This window comes from Bombus fervidus, chromosome 8 (genome assembly GCF_041682495.2).
Source record: "Bombus fervidus isolate BK054 chromosome 8, iyBomFerv1, whole genome shotgun sequence".
Lineage (NCBI taxonomy): Eukaryota > Metazoa > Arthropoda > Insecta > Hymenoptera > Apidae > Bombus > Bombus fervidus.
Genome location: NC_091524.1, coordinates 2,769,439 through 2,787,978, shown reverse-complemented (window position 1 = coordinate 2,787,978; position 18,540 = coordinate 2,769,439). Strand labels below are relative to the sequence as shown.

Below are 18,540 nucleotides of genomic sequence, written 5' to 3'. Positions count from 1 at the left end.
AACGTATCAACGATGCTCGATAAAAATGACAGACGCACCGACGCGGACACGACGCTTCGTGACCGATCTTCTCCTCCCATCGGAAACCAAAACAACAGTTCTAGAACAACTCCCAAATAAGTCTGGATAGACACTTGCAAAAGTACAAATTATAGTAACCTATAATGCGATAATTTATTGATAAACGGAAAAACAACAAAACGTGTGACCGTCAGGTACAATTCATCGTACGTAACATAGTACACACTTATAGAGTACGTACGAAAACGATGCTCCGAATCCGTTTCGCGTACACCTTTTATAATCTCGAGTACGTGACCCGTTACGCTGCCACGCACAAACGATCGTTTTTACTCGTCGTGTAACGTCCGAATTCGCAATACCTTTTGTATTTTGTAATACCGTGAAACGTAACTGATAAGTGTCGTCGTGACAACGACCGGACACACAGTCACCGTTACGATCGTAACCAATTTCAACAAGTAAATAAAACGATTGAAATACGAAGTTGGATATTGACGCATATACGATAAGCACGATGACTGGTAGACGTAAGACTAGCGTTAATAATACAATACGAACTGTATGCGATGGCAACGTCTATGGAAATCTGACTCTTATCGTGAGCGTGAGCGTGAGTGTCAACGTGATCGTGAACGCGGATGTGAATATTTGTGTAGAATTAGTAATCAATGATCTAGACCGATCGGATCGCTCAATGCGTGCATGAGTCACATCGATTGGAAAAGCGATAATCGTGTATCAACATAATGATACAACAAATATATTATCGATCGCGATTGTTATGATAATAATTGATGATATTACGATACGATATTGCGACAAATACGTTTCATGGATATCTTGGACCTTTTCACGTGTACATCTAAGTGCATGTTCGAGGATCGATTCTTTCGAACAGGAAAAACAGTACCAAGTGAAAAGACTGTTTCGCGCGACGACAGTCGGTCGTGCAATAATTTACGATAATAATTTACGCGTTGAAAACAGTTCTAGGTTGAGCAATCCGCTGATTCGTCACGACACGCGACGTGTATATTTCACTTATACGTATACATGCGCGCATATATCTACGTATATGCACGCATGCGTGTATCAATAATTTATACGCATTTATTTTGTACGCGCGATCGTGTGTGTGTACATATACTGGCACATTAGAAATTGGCGCGCGTTCTCGTATCGAAGACGAGAGACCGTGCTAGGTCGATAGATCGTGGATCTACCACGATGAGCCTCTGCAAAGGTGATCGCGTAATTACGTGACAAAGTAATTGAAAATAATCGAAGGAAATTCGATCGTTGAAATGCGAGCCAAATATCCGATAGATTACGATCGAACGAACTCGGTGCAGATTCGCGTATGCGTATTGTTATCGTTAGCTATTTCGATTAGCTTACAGATATTTGCTGGTTCGACCGATTCAAACGTGATATTTGCTCGATCGAATTTCGTACGATCGAACTTGTCGTGTTCCGTATAAAACGACCTTCGCGTTTATTGTAATAGGTGTGTGGAACCTAGAGCCAAGTCGAATCTCGATTTCATTGATGCTTGGATCGTAACGTCGCGTTTTATAAGAAAATCTGTTGACCTGTCTGCGCGAACAGTCTTAATTGGCGTTGATCTCGATTGTGGTCACTGTGTTTCCTCGGTGTTCGTCTTCAGCCGCGGAAGAAGAAGGTGGTACGGTGAAACTTGCTAAACCGCTCGCTACCAGACTCATCAGATTATTTTGCCGAGCTTTCGCGAGCTTCTCAGCGCGCGCCTTTTCTTCCGTCTTCTTCTTCTCGATCACTGCTGCTGCCACGCTGTTCCTGTTTTTCGTGTTCTCTTGAATGAATTGCTCGAACTTCGATAGTTGTCTCTCGGTGACGCTTTCCGGGATTTCGTTTCCCTCTACCGGTACGCCGTGCTTGCTCACGGTAGGTTTGTAAGTCTTCACCTTTGAATGACCTTGAATGATAAGGTACATCGGGCCACGGATAGGTTTGGCCGGTTGTTTATAATGCGAGAAGATGGGATCCGTGGTCAAGCTCGGTATGGTAGTGATTGGAGGAGTCGTCGAGTCCGGAGGACGAACCGAGGACGACCCGATCGATATCTTCTTCCGGCTGTCTCGTTCCTTCTCCCGCTTCTCTTGTTCTTCCATTTCCACTTCCATTTCCACTTTCTCTTTCTCCTTTTCTCTGTCTTCTTCTTGCTCCTTCTCGTCGGCCGGTGCTTTTTTTTCCGAAGAATCTCGGTCGTTCATTTGCAAATGTCGAGTGTGTGCGTCGACAACGGCCAAAGCCGAATTCTCGACCGAGGACGATGAAGCGGTAGGCAAAAAAGGAAGAGAAGTAGGCGTGGGAAGGATAGATGTAGTGGTCTCTGGTACGCGAGATCGATGCCGATCGAAATAATGATCCTCCGTGGCGATCGAGTGCGCGATCAAAGTCGAAGTTCGCGGTGGCGAATCGATGAACATCGAGGGCAAATTCTGTAACTGCGGCGGCGATCGATGCGCAGTCGACTGATCTCCAACGATCGATGATCCGATATGATCGATCGTTGATCTCATGGGCGGAGGCGGTGCGTGCATATGTGTCATCGGTGGGAACATCGACATCGAGACTGGAGCTCGAAAACCAACGGTTGGACGCATGCTATCGGCAAGGTGCATCGACCCATGGTTAGGTCTACCCTGTTGGTGCATCATGGAAGAAAGAGGAGCTTGCGGTGGTGCAAACGCGAGCAAAGAATCGCCAGGATGTCGGGACGAAAACGGCGCCATCGTCGAGTGGAAATGCACTGCGTGGTGCTGCTTCTGATAGGTTGGCATCAATTTGTTTGGTAAAATGGCAGTGGACTGAGAACTCTGTGGAAAGATCGAAGATTCGATCTGTAAATTTCGAACTGGCTGAAACTCGTTTTTCGATGAGCTTTCAATTCCCACTTCCGTTCCCATCGTCGTCGAATTTTCCACGAGACCGGCTACAGCGGTGGTTTCCGACGGCTTCAATTCTGAACTCGAAGAAGCATGAGTGAACTTTTTCTCCGAATAGTTGGCCGGCATCACGACCGCCACTTGTCCTTTTTTCGTTTCGTGCGTCGTCTCAATGTCGAGATTATGGGGCGAATTAGCGATAACGATGTGCATTTTTTCGGACGATCGGGTGGTATTCCATTCGTCCGTATTTTCCTTTTTATCGTTAGCGAAATTTGACGTAGAGGTCGTTGTAACGGGTGACGCTGTATTCGACGAATCGATCTTCTCCTTTTGACCTATAATCACATCCTCGTCCTTGTTGTTATCTCCGTCGACTATTATATTTGCATTCTGTTCGACGACAACTTGGTGATTCGAAGATGCCGCCGCGACGTGGTGATCGATTTCGTATTGATCGTGAGAGTAATCGGTAGTATGCCGAATAGATTGACTAGCGTCCGATATGGTCGATGTCGACGATGGAACACCGTTACTACCGGTTGGCCAGCCGCCGGATAAAGTTTGCGTCGACTGATAAATCAAATTGGACTTTTCGAAGGAAACGGATGGCGTGGTCGCTACGCTTTCATACTTGAGCTTCGTGGGCTGCGACGGCGAAGAACCGTGCACGCTCTTGATCGTTTCCACTTGCATAGGGACAGTTTGAAGCGGGCTTTTGTTTTGAGAAAACTTGGACAAAGTTTGAGACTGGAATTGCGATTTTCCCGGCTGCTGCTGGTTGTAACTTTTCGGTGGAGGTTGCGAAGCGTAGAATTGTGAGTCTTGAAGCACGGGTCCTTCTTCCGTTTGCGTGTTGTATTGTTGCTGTTGCTGTTGCTGCTGTTGTGTAGACTCGACAAAGCTGACGATTTTGTCCTTGTGAGTCAACGGTGGTGGTAACATCATCGTGTAAGGTTCTGTCTTTTGATTGTAAAACGGACTAGGATAATAGCTAGCTGGTATCGATTGAATTCTATTTTGATTCCTATAGTCGATCGGCCCGTTTCTAAAGTTGCTCGTTCTCACGACTTTCGGCGGTTCTGCACCGGTGCTACCGGTGAAATCGTTTCTATACGGAACATCCTGATGATTCGATCTCGTGAATTTTGGCCCGTCTACGAATTTCAAAAACTGTTCCGCTATTTTGGGGCTGGTTTTCTTCGCGGTAACTCCTAAAACGAGAACGTCGCGTTTCGCGGATGGCTCGGTCGTGTGAGAATCTAGCCAATATTGAACTCTATCAAGCACAGGAGGAACATAATCGAAGGTCGGATTGTTCTTCAAAGGATCTCCACGGCCAAGCGGTGTCCACTCGTCGTAATCCATTCTTGGCGAAAATACCCGCGGCTTGCCTTCATTTTGGCCTGCAAACAAAATAGTTTGATTCACTTGACTGAAAGACAAAACGATAGAAACGCGTGGAAAATACGAATAGAACGTATGAAATATATTCTCGAACGATCACCAACCAGTTGTATCGAACGATCAATCGACAATTGACTGCAATCTCTTTACTCGTTCTAATCAAAATCAACCAATTCTATCAATCCCATTGTTGTACAATCTCGTTCCGTACCAACGAATTTATTAAACAAGTTAAAGTGATGCGTTATAAGACGCAACAGTCGATGAATAGGACGCGGTAACGTTGCCAAACGTTTTCGCTCAAAGAGGAAAAACGATATCGATTGTGCGACGGCGCGACAGCAGAATGATTTCTCTTGTCCATTTCTGCTTGTAACGATCGTTGATGTGCTTTAAATAACCGATCGTCTCGACGCGACAGTGCAGTGCAAGGAGAAAACGCGAGCTCTACAAAAAAAAAAGAAGAAAAAGGGAACGGTGGTCGTTGCGTAGAGATGACCTATGGGGATGGCAAAGCGAATATGTCTCTCAACAAATTGATTCTTTTTCTCGTTCGCGTCGTCTACTGTCACGAACACGCACGTAGGGATAAAAATGTGTTTTATCCAAGTTCGCTGTACGCACTTCAGAGTTGCAAAAATTCGTGCGAGTGATAGTAAATAGTTTGCAGAAATAACTACAACTACGGTCGGATCGTGTTCGTTCGTGTCATGCGACTAAGGACGATGCATACACAACGTTCGAAATACAAAATACGTATTTTCTACTTTCTCAAAATTATCGCACGAGTGTCTGACCAAACAAGAAATACTCGCACACGATGGTACGTATACACACGCGAAAACGAGCAAATGTAAAGTTTAGCCCAGACTAACAGACGATTATCCACAGTCAAACCACATATGTTGCCCGCGGAAAATTCGCAGAAAAATGTGTGTATTTACACTGCCTGGCGACATGTAGATTGTTTACAGACAATCTGTCAGTCTGGACCAGGCTTAAGTATAATCGTCTAGTACGCCTGATTTTTATTTTTCGCCGGAGCACCTTGCTCCATTCGTTGACAACTAAGCAAAGATTCATTAAGGTTAAGTACTTGCAGTCCCTGCCACCGTCGTTCTTTCGTGTCCCAGATTTATTGTCGCTAGCTTCGAATCACTCCTATTAAAAACCGAATACATATATATATATACATACGTTGCAACGCTGCCTTACCGAAAACTCGATTGTTTTGGAAAATACTGGAGATAATATAAATATTATCTATTTTCCAAATTTTTCATCGCTGACTGTTTAGTCGCGTTACAAGTTTAATCAAATGTCGCGCCTGATTTAACGATAAATTTAACGACCGATTTAACGATAAATGAGTTTACCACGTTGCTTCTTTCTCTTATTTATTATATTGCACTTATTACGTTATTTTCTCTCTCTCTCTCTCTCTTTCTCTCTCTCTCTCTCTCTCTCTCTCTCTCTCTCTCTCTCTCTTTCTCTCTCTCTCTCTCTCTCTCTCTATCTATCTATCTATCTATCTATCTATCTATCTATCTATCTATCTATCTATCTCTCTCTCTCTCTCTATCTATCTATCTATCTATCTATCTATCCATCTATCTCCCTCACACACATACACTTTTTCGAAAATGATTATTCCAATAAAGTAAGATCGAACGAAAAGGTACATATGTATATACATGTTGGGTGTGTATCGCCTAACAGGCGAGCATAAGCCACACGTGTATACAAGCGTTTTCCTACGTTGCATGTGTATCGATACGCGTGAGTGTTCTTTTAGCACCGAGCTGAGTGACCTACTGACCCGACACATACGCTTAGGCACACAGGAGACGTATATGTAAAATTTCTCGGCAATGGCAATACGTTTTTACTAAATACAAACCTATGGTATCTATAGATTGAAATATACGCTTGGCGGCAAAATAGTTGACAACCGACAGTGTCAAAAACTAAGCGAATCGATGATGTTCACCATTTACATACACGTACGCCTAGGGCACACGACGATTTCGAATTGGTGAAGTTCACTTCAACCGATTCGAAACATTTTCGACGGCGTACGAAGTTTCCACGATACGTAGATTAAAATACTAAACCGCAAAAATTGCCGTAACGCGAAACATCGATTGCATCGTATCGCGACCGATTTCTGTTCGCATACGGAAGAGGACGTCGACGACTGCGTAATCTAACGTTCGATTAAGTCGTCCCAATAGGCGATCGTACTCTTCGACAAATTCTACAATCGACTAAATATTTATAATGTTCTCGCCTACGATATCTGTTTGGAATAAAGGATAAAGAAAAAAAATGAAGGAAGGTTGAGGTAGAAATCTGTGACTTACCAGTCTTGTTTTCGAACGTAGAGGAAACGCTTTGACACGACGAACAACAGATCAGCCCCACCAAAAATAACCATCTATGTAGTAGATTCGCCGATCTCCCCGACATTTTCTGAAACAGTCAAATTTTTGATAAGGTAGCATTGCTACGTGTTATCAACGAGTTTCAGATTTCCGTTACAACGATATAAAATCTAATACGTTTCTGGAATCGAGACACGTTCACGATACTCCGTATGTATCTTTTCTGCCGAGAGTATCGACAAGTCGTTTCGCTCGATGAATACGCTTCGTTCAAGATCGATCAAGATGCGTAGAACCGCGATAACGAGGCGGGACTACCAACGAGTTCGACGTTCGAAAACTGTTTTCGTCCTGTTCGAAATCAATCGCGGTTAATTGACGAAAGACGTGGAAATTCGTGTTCGGGGGAAAGACCACGCTTGCGTGAAATTTGAGTTTGTTCTGTCGGTCGCGTTTATACGCGAGTTATTAATAAATTCCGTAAAAGGGGACTGTAGTTCAGGGAGTGGGCCAGAAAAGACGGTTGAAATGGTGAGGTACGCGCACGTGCACATGCGCACGCGCGAAACTCGCCCGTGAATTCGGATTCAAAAGCGTCGAACGATACGACGCGATGGTAATACTTTCACCCGAGACACGTGCAAATCATTGTAACGACACGCAACGGTCACACATCGACGAACATCGTCATCCCTTGGTCGGGTCTACTACTCCTAATCTCTATCCCGATATTAGAGTTGGCGCTGTTTGATTAAAAAACGGACAGTAGGTCGAGACGAAGGGATGTTTGTTAATGCACGGGTTTCGGAAAGCCTGCTGGAAGCGGTTTTCATGGTATTTGCATGTGCGATCGTGGTACAACGTATGTATGTATATCGAAACGAGGAACGAGAGAAAAAAAGCGAGAGACACGTGGTAACGGTAGACGGTGCTCCGGGCGCCGAGATCCTCTCTCCCCTCTGTCTCTGGAATAAGATTCCCAAAGAAAGAACGTGGCCAGCATGAACGAACAAGCAAAGAATGCCGCCTTCTACGATGCCGCCTTCTGATTCGGCGTGATTCGACCTTGAACCTCCAATCGAACGTAACAAACAATGTCCATCTGAAATTTTCCAACAGCGTTACGAAGACAACTCGTATGTATATAAATATGTATGTTTAATCGACGTTGCGATAACTCTCACTACGTTGATAGCGACGTTATCGTTTCCGCTACTATAGAATGCATCTCTCCGATCGTTTCGTTCCGAATCGATTCGCGAGACCGTCGATACACCGTTGGGATTATCGGCCCGCATTTGGCGTTCGTGCTACACCAAACGAGACGTCTGTCTCTTGAAGAATAACAAAACCTGTCGTCGCAAACACTTTCTAAATCGAACGCGATACAACGCACGACAAATGTTCACGCCTGATATTTACTCATTTGGTCGGTCGTAGGTTACTTTCCGGTTACACGCGAAGATGAAAATGTCGCGGGCGGATCGTCGGATTTGCAGAAATCGAATTTACAACGAACCTATAAGAAGTCGAGTTAAAGAAATAGTTTTATACTCGCGCACTTATGTAATTAGCGGGGGAAAAATTAGAGTGAAATTAAGGTTATTCGAATACTGTTCCAATCGCGTGAAAAATTGTCCACAACAGTTCTCGGTTCTCGTGTATGACGGTGACGAATCGCCATCGAACCGTCCCTACTTATCAACCATGTAATGCTTTACGTCTTGCCGGTATCTCGAAAATATACTTCTGTTTCACCGTGTGCCAAAAACAGAAAATTGTAGCCATCAGTGCCCTTAATTACTTTTTGTTGGTTGCACGCGGTTCAACGATAAAGCAAAAAAGCGCGGAGATTGAGATTGAGAGGGCGGGGGGGTCTGGAGAAGGAAGAGCAACAAATGGATAATTTGGAAACACTTCGATTCGTAAAACTTTACTATTATGGTGTAATATATGGGAATTGACGGAGCTGTTATTTAGAGGGCTAGAGAAAAAAGAGAAAAGGAAAGGTAAGGTAAGATAAGGTACGGTGAGGTAAGGTAAGGTAAGGTAAGGGAAGGATGAGAAGAGAAACGAAAAGAGAAGAAAAAGAGAGGAAAGAAGAGAAGAGATGAAAAGAGAAGGGCAGATGAAAACCGGAGCGGGAAGAAACGGTGCGGCACGAACGGCCCTGAGATCGAGGTTGGCTCGCGAGACAGCGTGGCCCCATGGTTTCACTTTATCTCTCTCCTATGGACCACACAAGGTTATCGTGCGTGTGTGAGCGCGTCTGTAAATGCCTGTAAAATTTCCGTATCCCGTGTATTAGTGAGTAAATGTATCGTCGCACGATCACGTCCCACGTTCCAGCTACGTTGATCCGGGAATCGGATGATCGACGTTGAAGTTGGCCTGTGGCGACCAGCAGCTTCCGGGGAACAAAATCGCCGCGATCGAACGAAAGTGCTGTCTCGATATCTCGAGATGTTGAAGTTGAGAAATTACCTATCGAGGTTAGTAGCCGAGCGAGTAGAGGCTGAGCATCGCGAGGCAAGGCAATGCAAGTGTTCGCTGCACGAAAGCGAGACAATCGTGATCGTAATTGCAGCCGATGAGTAAGCGCGCATCGTGGACGTCTAGGGGATGTCGTGAAAAGAAAACAGAGGCGAGATGGTGCGTCGTGAAAATGTGAAGAGCGAAGGGTCCAATAGAACGAAAACAGCTGTTCTTTTCATCGAAAGGAGAGACAAGACTTTAACGAGACACATCGGCAAGAGGGCCGCGAGGGGAGTCGTGGCCCCAAAACGAAACCGGCCTATATTAGCTAAGAAGGTGTATTACGTATGCAGGCCGTTCGGTCCCGCTACCGCTCCTCCTCTCGCGTGCGATGAAATTTTCATCGTGGTTGCCTCTCCTGTGTACGGGATACTCATGCGAAACCGTGCCGAAACGTTGTCCCACGAATCTTTCCCGATCGGCTGGACGCGGCGTAGCGCGAGCAATAAAAGCCCGCAAAAGCGAGAAAAAGTAGTCGGCCCGCAGACCTCGGACCTTGCCCGTCAAGACGTCGAGATAAGCCTGACAATTCGATCCGAGAAACCGATCGAACCCTTGTCGTTACTTAACGTAACACCGATTTCGCTGGTTACGCGTCAACGTAAAAATCTCATTGAATTAACACACGATCGATCGATTGCCACTATACGACGCTATTTTGCGTGTCTTTGCTTTCTTTCTTTCTTTCTTTCTTTCTTTCCACCAGGGAATGGAGAGGGGGAAAGAGAAAGAGGGGAGGGGGCCAGAAGCGTTAATACAGAGATCCTAAAAGAAGAAAGTACGTATAGTAGTTCCGTATAATTCGTAAAGATTTTCTGTACTTCCGTTGGAATCGTGTCCCGAATAGGGGTCACGCGATTTACATGTGTTCGCTCCTTACATCGATGAGGATTTCACCGGTTCTTTTCTAGGTGGTCTTCCACCTGATTGGAGAAATAACGAAAGTTATGGGTTCCCGTGAACGGCATCAATCCCATGAAATAAATTACGACAACAAGACAGGGACGTATTTCTTTCGCTCGTATTCTTTTCGAGCGAATTCTTTGCTTGCAATCCGCAATTTAGGTCGTCGGGTATGGTTATAGTTGTATGACGCTGTTGTTAAAAAGAAAGAAAAAAATACAAATATATTGATTTCTTGTCCCTTCTCGCGAAATAACTTTCGATGGATATTTATTTCACCGAAATTTATAAAACTTCTTTGATCGAATTGCGACGGACGTTTCGATCGAGACGATTAACAATTTAAGAGTCTGCCATCGTGTTAAAATCACGAGAGAGTCGATGGACCTTTTCACGAAATTGCTCCCGCTCTTGATTTGCGTTTCCCCTGGCTCGCTGGATATCGATCGATACTTTTTATTGTCAAAGAAAAAAGACGTAGTAAGGTGCGCAGTATAAAATAAAACTTTCTTACCCGATTAAATCCATTATTCGTAAAATATCGAATCCTCCGGTGGCTCTAGCTTTCTCTGCTTCTCGTTTCTTTAGCATGACAGATATTTTATTGCATCTTCATAAATATGTGCATACAAAAATTAATATTTTTTAACGATCTTTTCCGATCTCTTCTACTTTTCGACTCGTTGGATCTTAAACCTCGAATTTTAAATATCGAAAATGTTCTTGCCATATGAATCTTTCGATCGAGTTATATACAGAAAGTACGAGCGCGTCAAGGATACAACGATATTTATCAATTTTTCTTTGACTTTACGAAGATCGTCGGAGACAAAAGCATCGCTCCCGTTTCTTGGTTACCAAGAAAGATATCCATAGGCAGCGTGTTCGTAGAAGACTCATAGAAGAGAAGAAGAAGAACGAGAACACTTCGTATCTGCGTGTACGTAGATGCGACCATGAATCACATATATATGCAATATCCAGTCGTATCGAAAATTTATTTGCGAGTCTATTACTGAAAAGTGTTTCGATTATACTTATACTCTGCCGCTGTAGTATGCATCTAATATGTTTAAGTCGAAACGCATTTAATTAGTTTCCAAGAAAATCGATGGAGCTTTCAACCAGTATAACTGTTAAACATCGAGACAGTTGTCAACGTGAAACGTTTCGCATTTGAAATAGTGTAATCGTCTTGGAAATCGCCGTATACTTATAACAAGTACATAACATCATCGATCGAAAGAATAGGATGTTGAGAATGGAAGAGCGGTTTCTTGCAAGCGAGCACGCTACATACGGAGAAGAAACTTTGGCACTCTTCCTGAATGTAGATGAAAGACACAGATGTAATTTCGCACGCGCGAACAGTCCAATCGGGGATTGGATACCCGAGTACGGTATTGCGGAATAGAGGAAAAAAGATGGCGACCTAGTTCGAATAGTTTCTATATGTGTTATCCGCGAACGCTGTTTAGGCTGATTCGCATGAAAAAGTTGATTTCAGTAAAAGCCTTGCCAAGTCGATGTCACAGTTTCCGGCGTGATTCGATATTAAAGAAATTTCCATTCGTTCGCTGATGAATTCGTATGTTCGTGTTGCAAAAACCCTAACTGGATACGCGATGAACCGACCCTGAACAACTAACGTAGAGGTTCCACCTCTTGACACTTAGAATCTCTGAGAAATCCAATCTGTCAAAATTTGTTCGCTTCTCTCCGCGTCTCTCGTTCCAATTTAATCATCAAATTTAAAATCGCGCATAGGCACGATCCTCGAGCAACGTATTCATAGACCTACGACGTTCCTTCTTAAATTAAGTAAACGTGGAAAATAATTAACGTCGATGAAAAGGTGGCTTTGAGTTCTGAATTCGAGATCGTGTTAGTACGCGAAATCGATAAGGACTCGTAAACCGAAACGATTAAAGAGCGTACAATTGCACGAATTGCACGAGCATAGAAAACCGCGGTTCGTTCGATGCTGTGCGAGCCTTTCGGTTCGTATAACCGATAATTGAAATTCTGCCACGATAGACTATTTCATTCTACGTGGCTATTGTAACATTTTTTTCGAATTCGTGACAGCTATATCTGGACGAATTGCGTACAGAAACAGTAATGTTCCTCGCACAAGCTTCGCTTTTCTGTTAAACGTATTTTCTTGGAGAGGTTAGAAACAATGGAACGGTCAAATCATGTGAAAAGTAAAACAAACAAGAATAGTATCCTTTTACGTATAAAAAAATTTTGAATCGTGCTTAGATCAAAGCCGCGCTTGAGTCAAGTTTCGGTGATATATTGGAACCTACAGTATTCACGAATCCTCAATGGCAACGGTTTCGCGTATCGCGGTACGAATCTCCTGTTAATGTTAGCATTAGTGTGAACTCATTTTCGTTCATACATGCACAAATTGTATGCATATGCTCTATACGCGCGGCATTACGCTGTTTCGAGAAATCTTTCGTTAAAACTCAAACGTTTCACATCCGTCTTGTCAATGGAATGGTCCAGTTTTCGACATTCAAACATCAAGCTGGCGAATGCGGAAAACGAATATGATCGTACCTTGCAGATGCGTTTTAAGCGTTCCTCTTTTTATACGCATAGCGTATTCGTTCTACATGACGCTTCGTCGGTTCTTCGCTCGTACTATTCAACACAGAAACAAGAACAATGAAAAGAAATGAAAAAAACTTACCGCGGTTGTAGCGAATTCCTCTTCCTTGTACCAGTAATCCCTTCTATTTGGAAGCGATCTGTAAATCTGTCGAGGAACCTTAAACAAAAACTAACGACGTTTTTTCGTTCACGGGCATAGCTTCTCTTCCTCTGTAATCTCTCTCGTTTTCGTTACGTTTTCTTTTCTTTTGTCTTTGAACGATTAGAAACCGACAAGGGTAACAACGAGGATGAGGATCAAGAGAACCAAAACAAGAAATAAGACCGAAACGATGAGACAAATTTCTTCGACGAAAAATATTTAGAAGATTATCTTTCTGAAGCGATAAAGATACAAACCGAGTTGTTGTAAGCGAACTGCGAAATCAAACGATCGATCGTTGAGCTGTGCGTATGCGTGCGTGTGTGCGTGTATGTTTGTGCCTGCGTAGATATGTATGATATAACCGAAAAATCGCGAAAAGTAACGAGACTCTCGTCGGATTTGTTTAGCGAAAGCTCCGGTTCGTTCGAAACGCAGTGGAGAACTGAGCAAAGTGCCGGCCGGTCGAGGAGTCAGACGGGCTTTTCCAACCGACTTAACCAATCGCGACTTCTCTCTTGTCCCACGTGCCTCTTTCTCTCTCTCTCTCTCTCTCTCTCTCTCTCTCTCTCTCTCTCTCTCTCTCACTCTCTCTCTCTCACTCTCTCTCCTTCCCATCACCCTCTTTTCTCTCACCACCGATTTTGCACTCGGCAGAGTTATCGCTAGCGTTGGATTCAGCTACATCCCCCATAACGATGCATCCCTCCATGCGGTGCAACCACAACCCCGTATCCTCCAAACGTTCCCCAGTTTTACGCATAATGTATCGACTAAACTTTCCTGAGATAAATTTCCAAGGATAGTTCTACACCGTCTTCTGCAATCTCTTAGATTGTCCGATCCTAGATCGAAGGCACAAAGCACCGATTGTTCTTACTGAGAGAATCGAAGAACTTGAGTGAGCGTGTATAAAGCGATACGTTGAAACGGAGGCGGAGGGGGGGATATAGAACGGGAAAGAAAGAAAAAATGAAAAAAAAAGAGGGGAAATAAATATATACAGCATATAAAAATACTATCGAAGGAAAGCCGAGCGTTTAACGCGTATTTATTCTCGCTAGAATTCTTCGAAGATGTGCCACATTGACAAATACGCGCGTTCGACTCGACGCAATGTAGCCTCGTTTGCCGTTAATGGGCAAGATATGTTTTCGAATCTAAAGCTTAATCGGACTTCTAGTCTGCAGTAATATCTGGTTCATACGACCTATACGTGTAGCGAAATCAAACCGATAAGATGGCTGCCTTAAGAAAATTTGCACGATTCAAGTACACGGTTTAATTAGATCGTAGACTTTCGCGCATTAATTAACTGTAAGGCAGTGTCCGCTTCTGAAATGGAAATCTGCTGAGTTGAATTTTAAAAGAAAAATGCAAAAAGCGATTCGTAATTCGACTTTATTGTATATAACTCGGTTATATCGCTTCCTCTTGAGGAATGGAAAGGCAAGAAGATTCACGAAGCGTAATTTACGATCGACAATGAGAAATAGAGCTCGATAAAAGAAATAAGGAGAAAATGTGGAAGGGGGATAGCGAGGGGGAGAGAAACGAAAGAAACAAAACTTAAGTCGGATCTATTTGGTTCGTGCCCCAAGTTGCGTCGAACAAAACGTGATCGAGGCCTTACTTTCGAAGTTGTCTGCAGAGGATATGTATGGTCGATCGGGCTGCATGTGCTTCGGTCGCTTTCCTAACGACGAGACATGCTTTTACCAACGATGATACTTTTATGTGCGCGTGACGTGCTGTTTTCATTGACGCATTACTGAACTCTGATTGTTATGATCAGCGCGTCGCATGTTCATATATATATATATATATATATATATATATCACTAAAAAAAATCGTAGTCATTGGCTTCGTATAAAGGATAAGATATATATCCTTACAAAGGACAAAGAAAAAAGAGAAGGAAAAAGAAGGAGAAGAAGTTACAACAATTTAGTTCTTTCGGAATGCACTTCGTTTTCATTTCGATGTTATACGTTATGAAATTTGGAACGAAAGTTGAACGTTTCGTTTCGAAAAATTCAGCGCAATTATCACACTGAATATTCTTAAGTAACTTTCTTAAATACTCGTTAATGAAACCAGAAGTTAACAGATCTTGACAATGTCCTATTTTTGTTTAATGGAAAAATGTATGTTAACGCACAAATATCTAACGTTATCGGCTAACGCGCTGTATCGTATTTGTTCTTGTTCTAACAACATTCTCTTTCCTGTTGATGAGCTTAATTCCTGACCTTTATTAGCTTTTAAGTTTGAAAAGAAACAACCAAGCCACTAACGAAGTCGTAAGTCATATGAAGGAACACGTTTAAGAACCGGAAGTATAAAGTATACCGTGGCTTCGAGTCAATTTTACTTTCACAGCAACGTATTATTTCAATACTACGCTTCATCGTGGAATCAATTACTTTCATAGAACTAAATCTATAATTAATTTACTCTGTTTCATAAAAATCTACTCTGACTTTATATATAGCAGCATCGATGTTTCGTTTCTATATAACTTCTTTTACACCCATACGAAAGGAAGAAAGCTACATCGTAGGTAAATATAATGGAAAAACAAATATATGACATAAATTTATGTATGCAACTTTTCAAAAGGAATTGCTTGGTTTTCATAGCAAATTAGATCGTTTCTTTTTGTTACTTCATAACAAAGTCGCGCGATCATTGATATTAAATCGTTCTCAAAAAAAGAAAAAAAGTGCACTGATATATAAACGATGTACAGAAAGAAACCGGTTTTCAATTTTACACGTAATAACTTTACAAATCGATATGATTAACTCAGAAGTTTGAAATATAGGTAAAAATTAATTCACCCAACTTCCTCTCCACCCAACTTCAACGAAAACAGCGAAAACACGTATTAACTTTCTTTCCACGGAACAACGAATGAATTAGGATGTTCCTCGTGTAAATTGTTCTCCCCTATATGGAAGTACGAAAAACGAACGATACAGAACTTGAAATCGGTGAAAAATCGTGCGTTTCTTTAGTGAGTAGAGAATCGCTAACTTTGAAAGTGCTCGACCACATCAATAGATTCTTTTATATACTCATTGCACTTTCTCCGCTCATTTGTTTTCCAAAAACGTACGACCAAGGTTATCGACATACTTTTGAAGAGAACTAAATCTTAAGAGAATAAACTTTGCAAAACACTTTTGTTGCTTGTATTTATAAAACTATAGTAATAAAAATTGCAATTTATATCCCTACGCTCCAACGTGAAAGGAAAGCGAAATGAGAATTATGCAATTGAGACATTTTATAATATATGCATGATTTATTAATGTATTGAAACAATATTATTAAATGAATATTCATAGAAATGCATCTCTGCATCTTTTGTATAACTTGCAAAATAAGTTTTAATTGCTACACCTATAGATAAAGTAAAATCGCATCATAATCATAATACGATATAGGTATTATATTGTGAAAATATTTTACTTTCAATCACATTTAATTATTAGTGATGTCTTCTTCTTCTAATTTTCGAAGCATCGCTGAATTTTCAAAAATATTAACTAAGATAATTTATATTAACGCATGTATATGGTTCATAGATATGGCAAAAAATATCACTGATGCCATAGTTTTAGTTAATATTTGTTGATTATATTATACTGAATTAAAGATTTTTAATAGAAAAGATAGAGTTTTTCTGGAATAATAGATATTTCTTCTTTATGATATTTCTTCTATATGAAATTAACGGCAGGTACATTAGAAACATTCTGATTGATAGTAGGCTTAATACAAAATCTTGTTTTCTTTACAGTTAGATGTAAAATATTAGTGTACATTGTATACTTGTATAAAGCTAATTAAGTACTCTTTCTTGTATACAAACTATTAATAACAAAAAGTAATAAATAATAATACACAATACACTGTATAAAGTGCGAGTAATGTCAACTTAAATCTGAAAGTTTATCATTTGCTAAAAACAAATTCTATTTTGTAACAAATAGATAAAGTACTTCCATTATTAACTCGGCATCACACGGATACTTCCGCTTCAGAAGTTCATCTGTATACGGCCGGATTAACAGTTTCATATCTGTACCAATTTTTAACCGGGACACTTAAAATCGATATTACATTATAAACTAGATGCCTCTACAGTAGGAATATTAAATAGACCAGCATTTTTCCAATAATAGTTGGGAGGACCACTGGTAAAACAATATTTCATAGATAGTGGTTCGTCATTTTCAACATAATACATCAAATAAAAATTGCACATTTCATCAGCTTTAGTAGCACCAATGTATGTCCAACTATCGCGTGTACTATGCATAGTACAACGGGCTGCTATTTGATCACCTTGTTCAACAGAAACATTTTTATGTATAAGATAAAACATTTGAGGTGTTAAAGGATCTCTTTTGCCTAATTCTATCCAAGTGTAATCTGGTTTTATCAAATATCCAGAAACTACTTTACCAAGTGAATGAGTATGGGTTCTATATGCAAAAGGATGAATAGTTTTGTTCTCTTTTATTATGCAAGCTGTTTCCATGTATGTTGTACTTCGAGGTGGTATAACACCTCCAGTTCCCAAAAGGAGAACACCAGCTAATTTATTCAATGGACGTAATGTGTAATAGAGAAATACACCAGAGTCGTCAGTGCCAGCATCTTGAAATTTTGCAGTATGTGCATAATGGACCTGCAGAACTAGATATTTAATCGAGGAATCCCCGCCAACTTTGAAACCTACTCCTTCTGGTAAAATTAACGTTGGAGCATCTCTGGCCCAGGCATATAATATCTATATAAAATGATAATATAATTAAATATTTATAATATTTCTCTTTAAATTCTTAAATTATTCTTTTACATCATTTCATATTACATACCTGAGAATTTTCTGCACAGGGAACGATTGTATCTTCGTTATTATTTATACCGTGTCCCATTTCTCCACAATTCCATACTGATTTTGAACTACCAGGTTTTCCACAACCATATAAAAGTATATGATGAACACCTGCCATTGCATTTGGTTCAAAACCTGTCAAATAATAGTTTTGGGAAGGATCTACTTTAACAGGAGTACACAAATACAATTCTTCCTAAAAATAAGGAAAATATGTTATCATTATCTATTTATATTGTTCCTATATTATTTGCTTGACATAAATTAAGCATTAGAATGAAACGTTAAAAGGAGAAAGATATTAATTACAACATAGTTAAACACATATAAAAAGATATATTTCATATTGGTATCTTGAAATATACAATTAAATGCAAAACTACTTCTCTAAATATTTCTGTATTTACTTACCCTACTTGATGTAACATTTGGCATAAGCAATGCGTATTTATTTATACTGTTACATTTTATAAATTTAAATAAAAGTGCAAATAAAACATAAATCGTGAAATCTCCTTTCATCTTTTTGTCAATATTTCGAAATATTACATTAAATTACATTAATTAAGAAATCCACGTCGTCTTGTCAAATGTCACCAATCGATATCACACACGATACAAGTACTTATAGTCCACACACAGATAATTTCTGACGTAGAATAAGCATTTGGAAACGCCAT

The 18,540-nt window shown here is 41.0% G+C and overlaps 2 protein-coding genes across 2 annotated transcripts; both read right to left on the bottom strand.

Moving 5' to 3' along the window:
• Positions 1-155: 155 nt before the first annotated feature.
• Positions 156-13,457, bottom strand: LOC139990247 (uncharacterized). The gene is made up of 3 exons (XM_072009345.1): positions 12,885-13,457; positions 6,722-6,830; positions 156-4,357 (listed from the first exon to the last, which is right to left on the bottom strand). Exons 2-3 carry the CDS (start codon positions 6,825-6,827, stop codon positions 1,635-1,637), a joined length of 2,829 nt encoding a protein of 942 aa, XP_071865446.1. The 5' UTR covers positions 6,828-6,830; positions 12,885-13,457; the 3' UTR covers positions 156-1,634.
• Positions 13,458-16,237: 2,780 nt separating this feature from the next.
• On the bottom strand, positions 16,238-18,532 carry Phm (Peptidylglycine-alpha-hydroxylating monooxygenase). The gene is made up of 3 exons (XM_072009389.1): positions 18,272-18,532; positions 17,841-18,056; positions 16,238-17,752 (listed from the first exon to the last, which is right to left on the bottom strand). The coding sequence occupies exons 1-3, from the start codon at positions 18,380-18,382 to the stop codon at positions 17,081-17,083; spliced, it is 999 nt and encodes a 332-aa protein (XP_071865490.1). The 5' UTR covers positions 18,383-18,532; the 3' UTR covers positions 16,238-17,080.
• Positions 18,533-18,540: the final 8 nt, after the last annotated feature.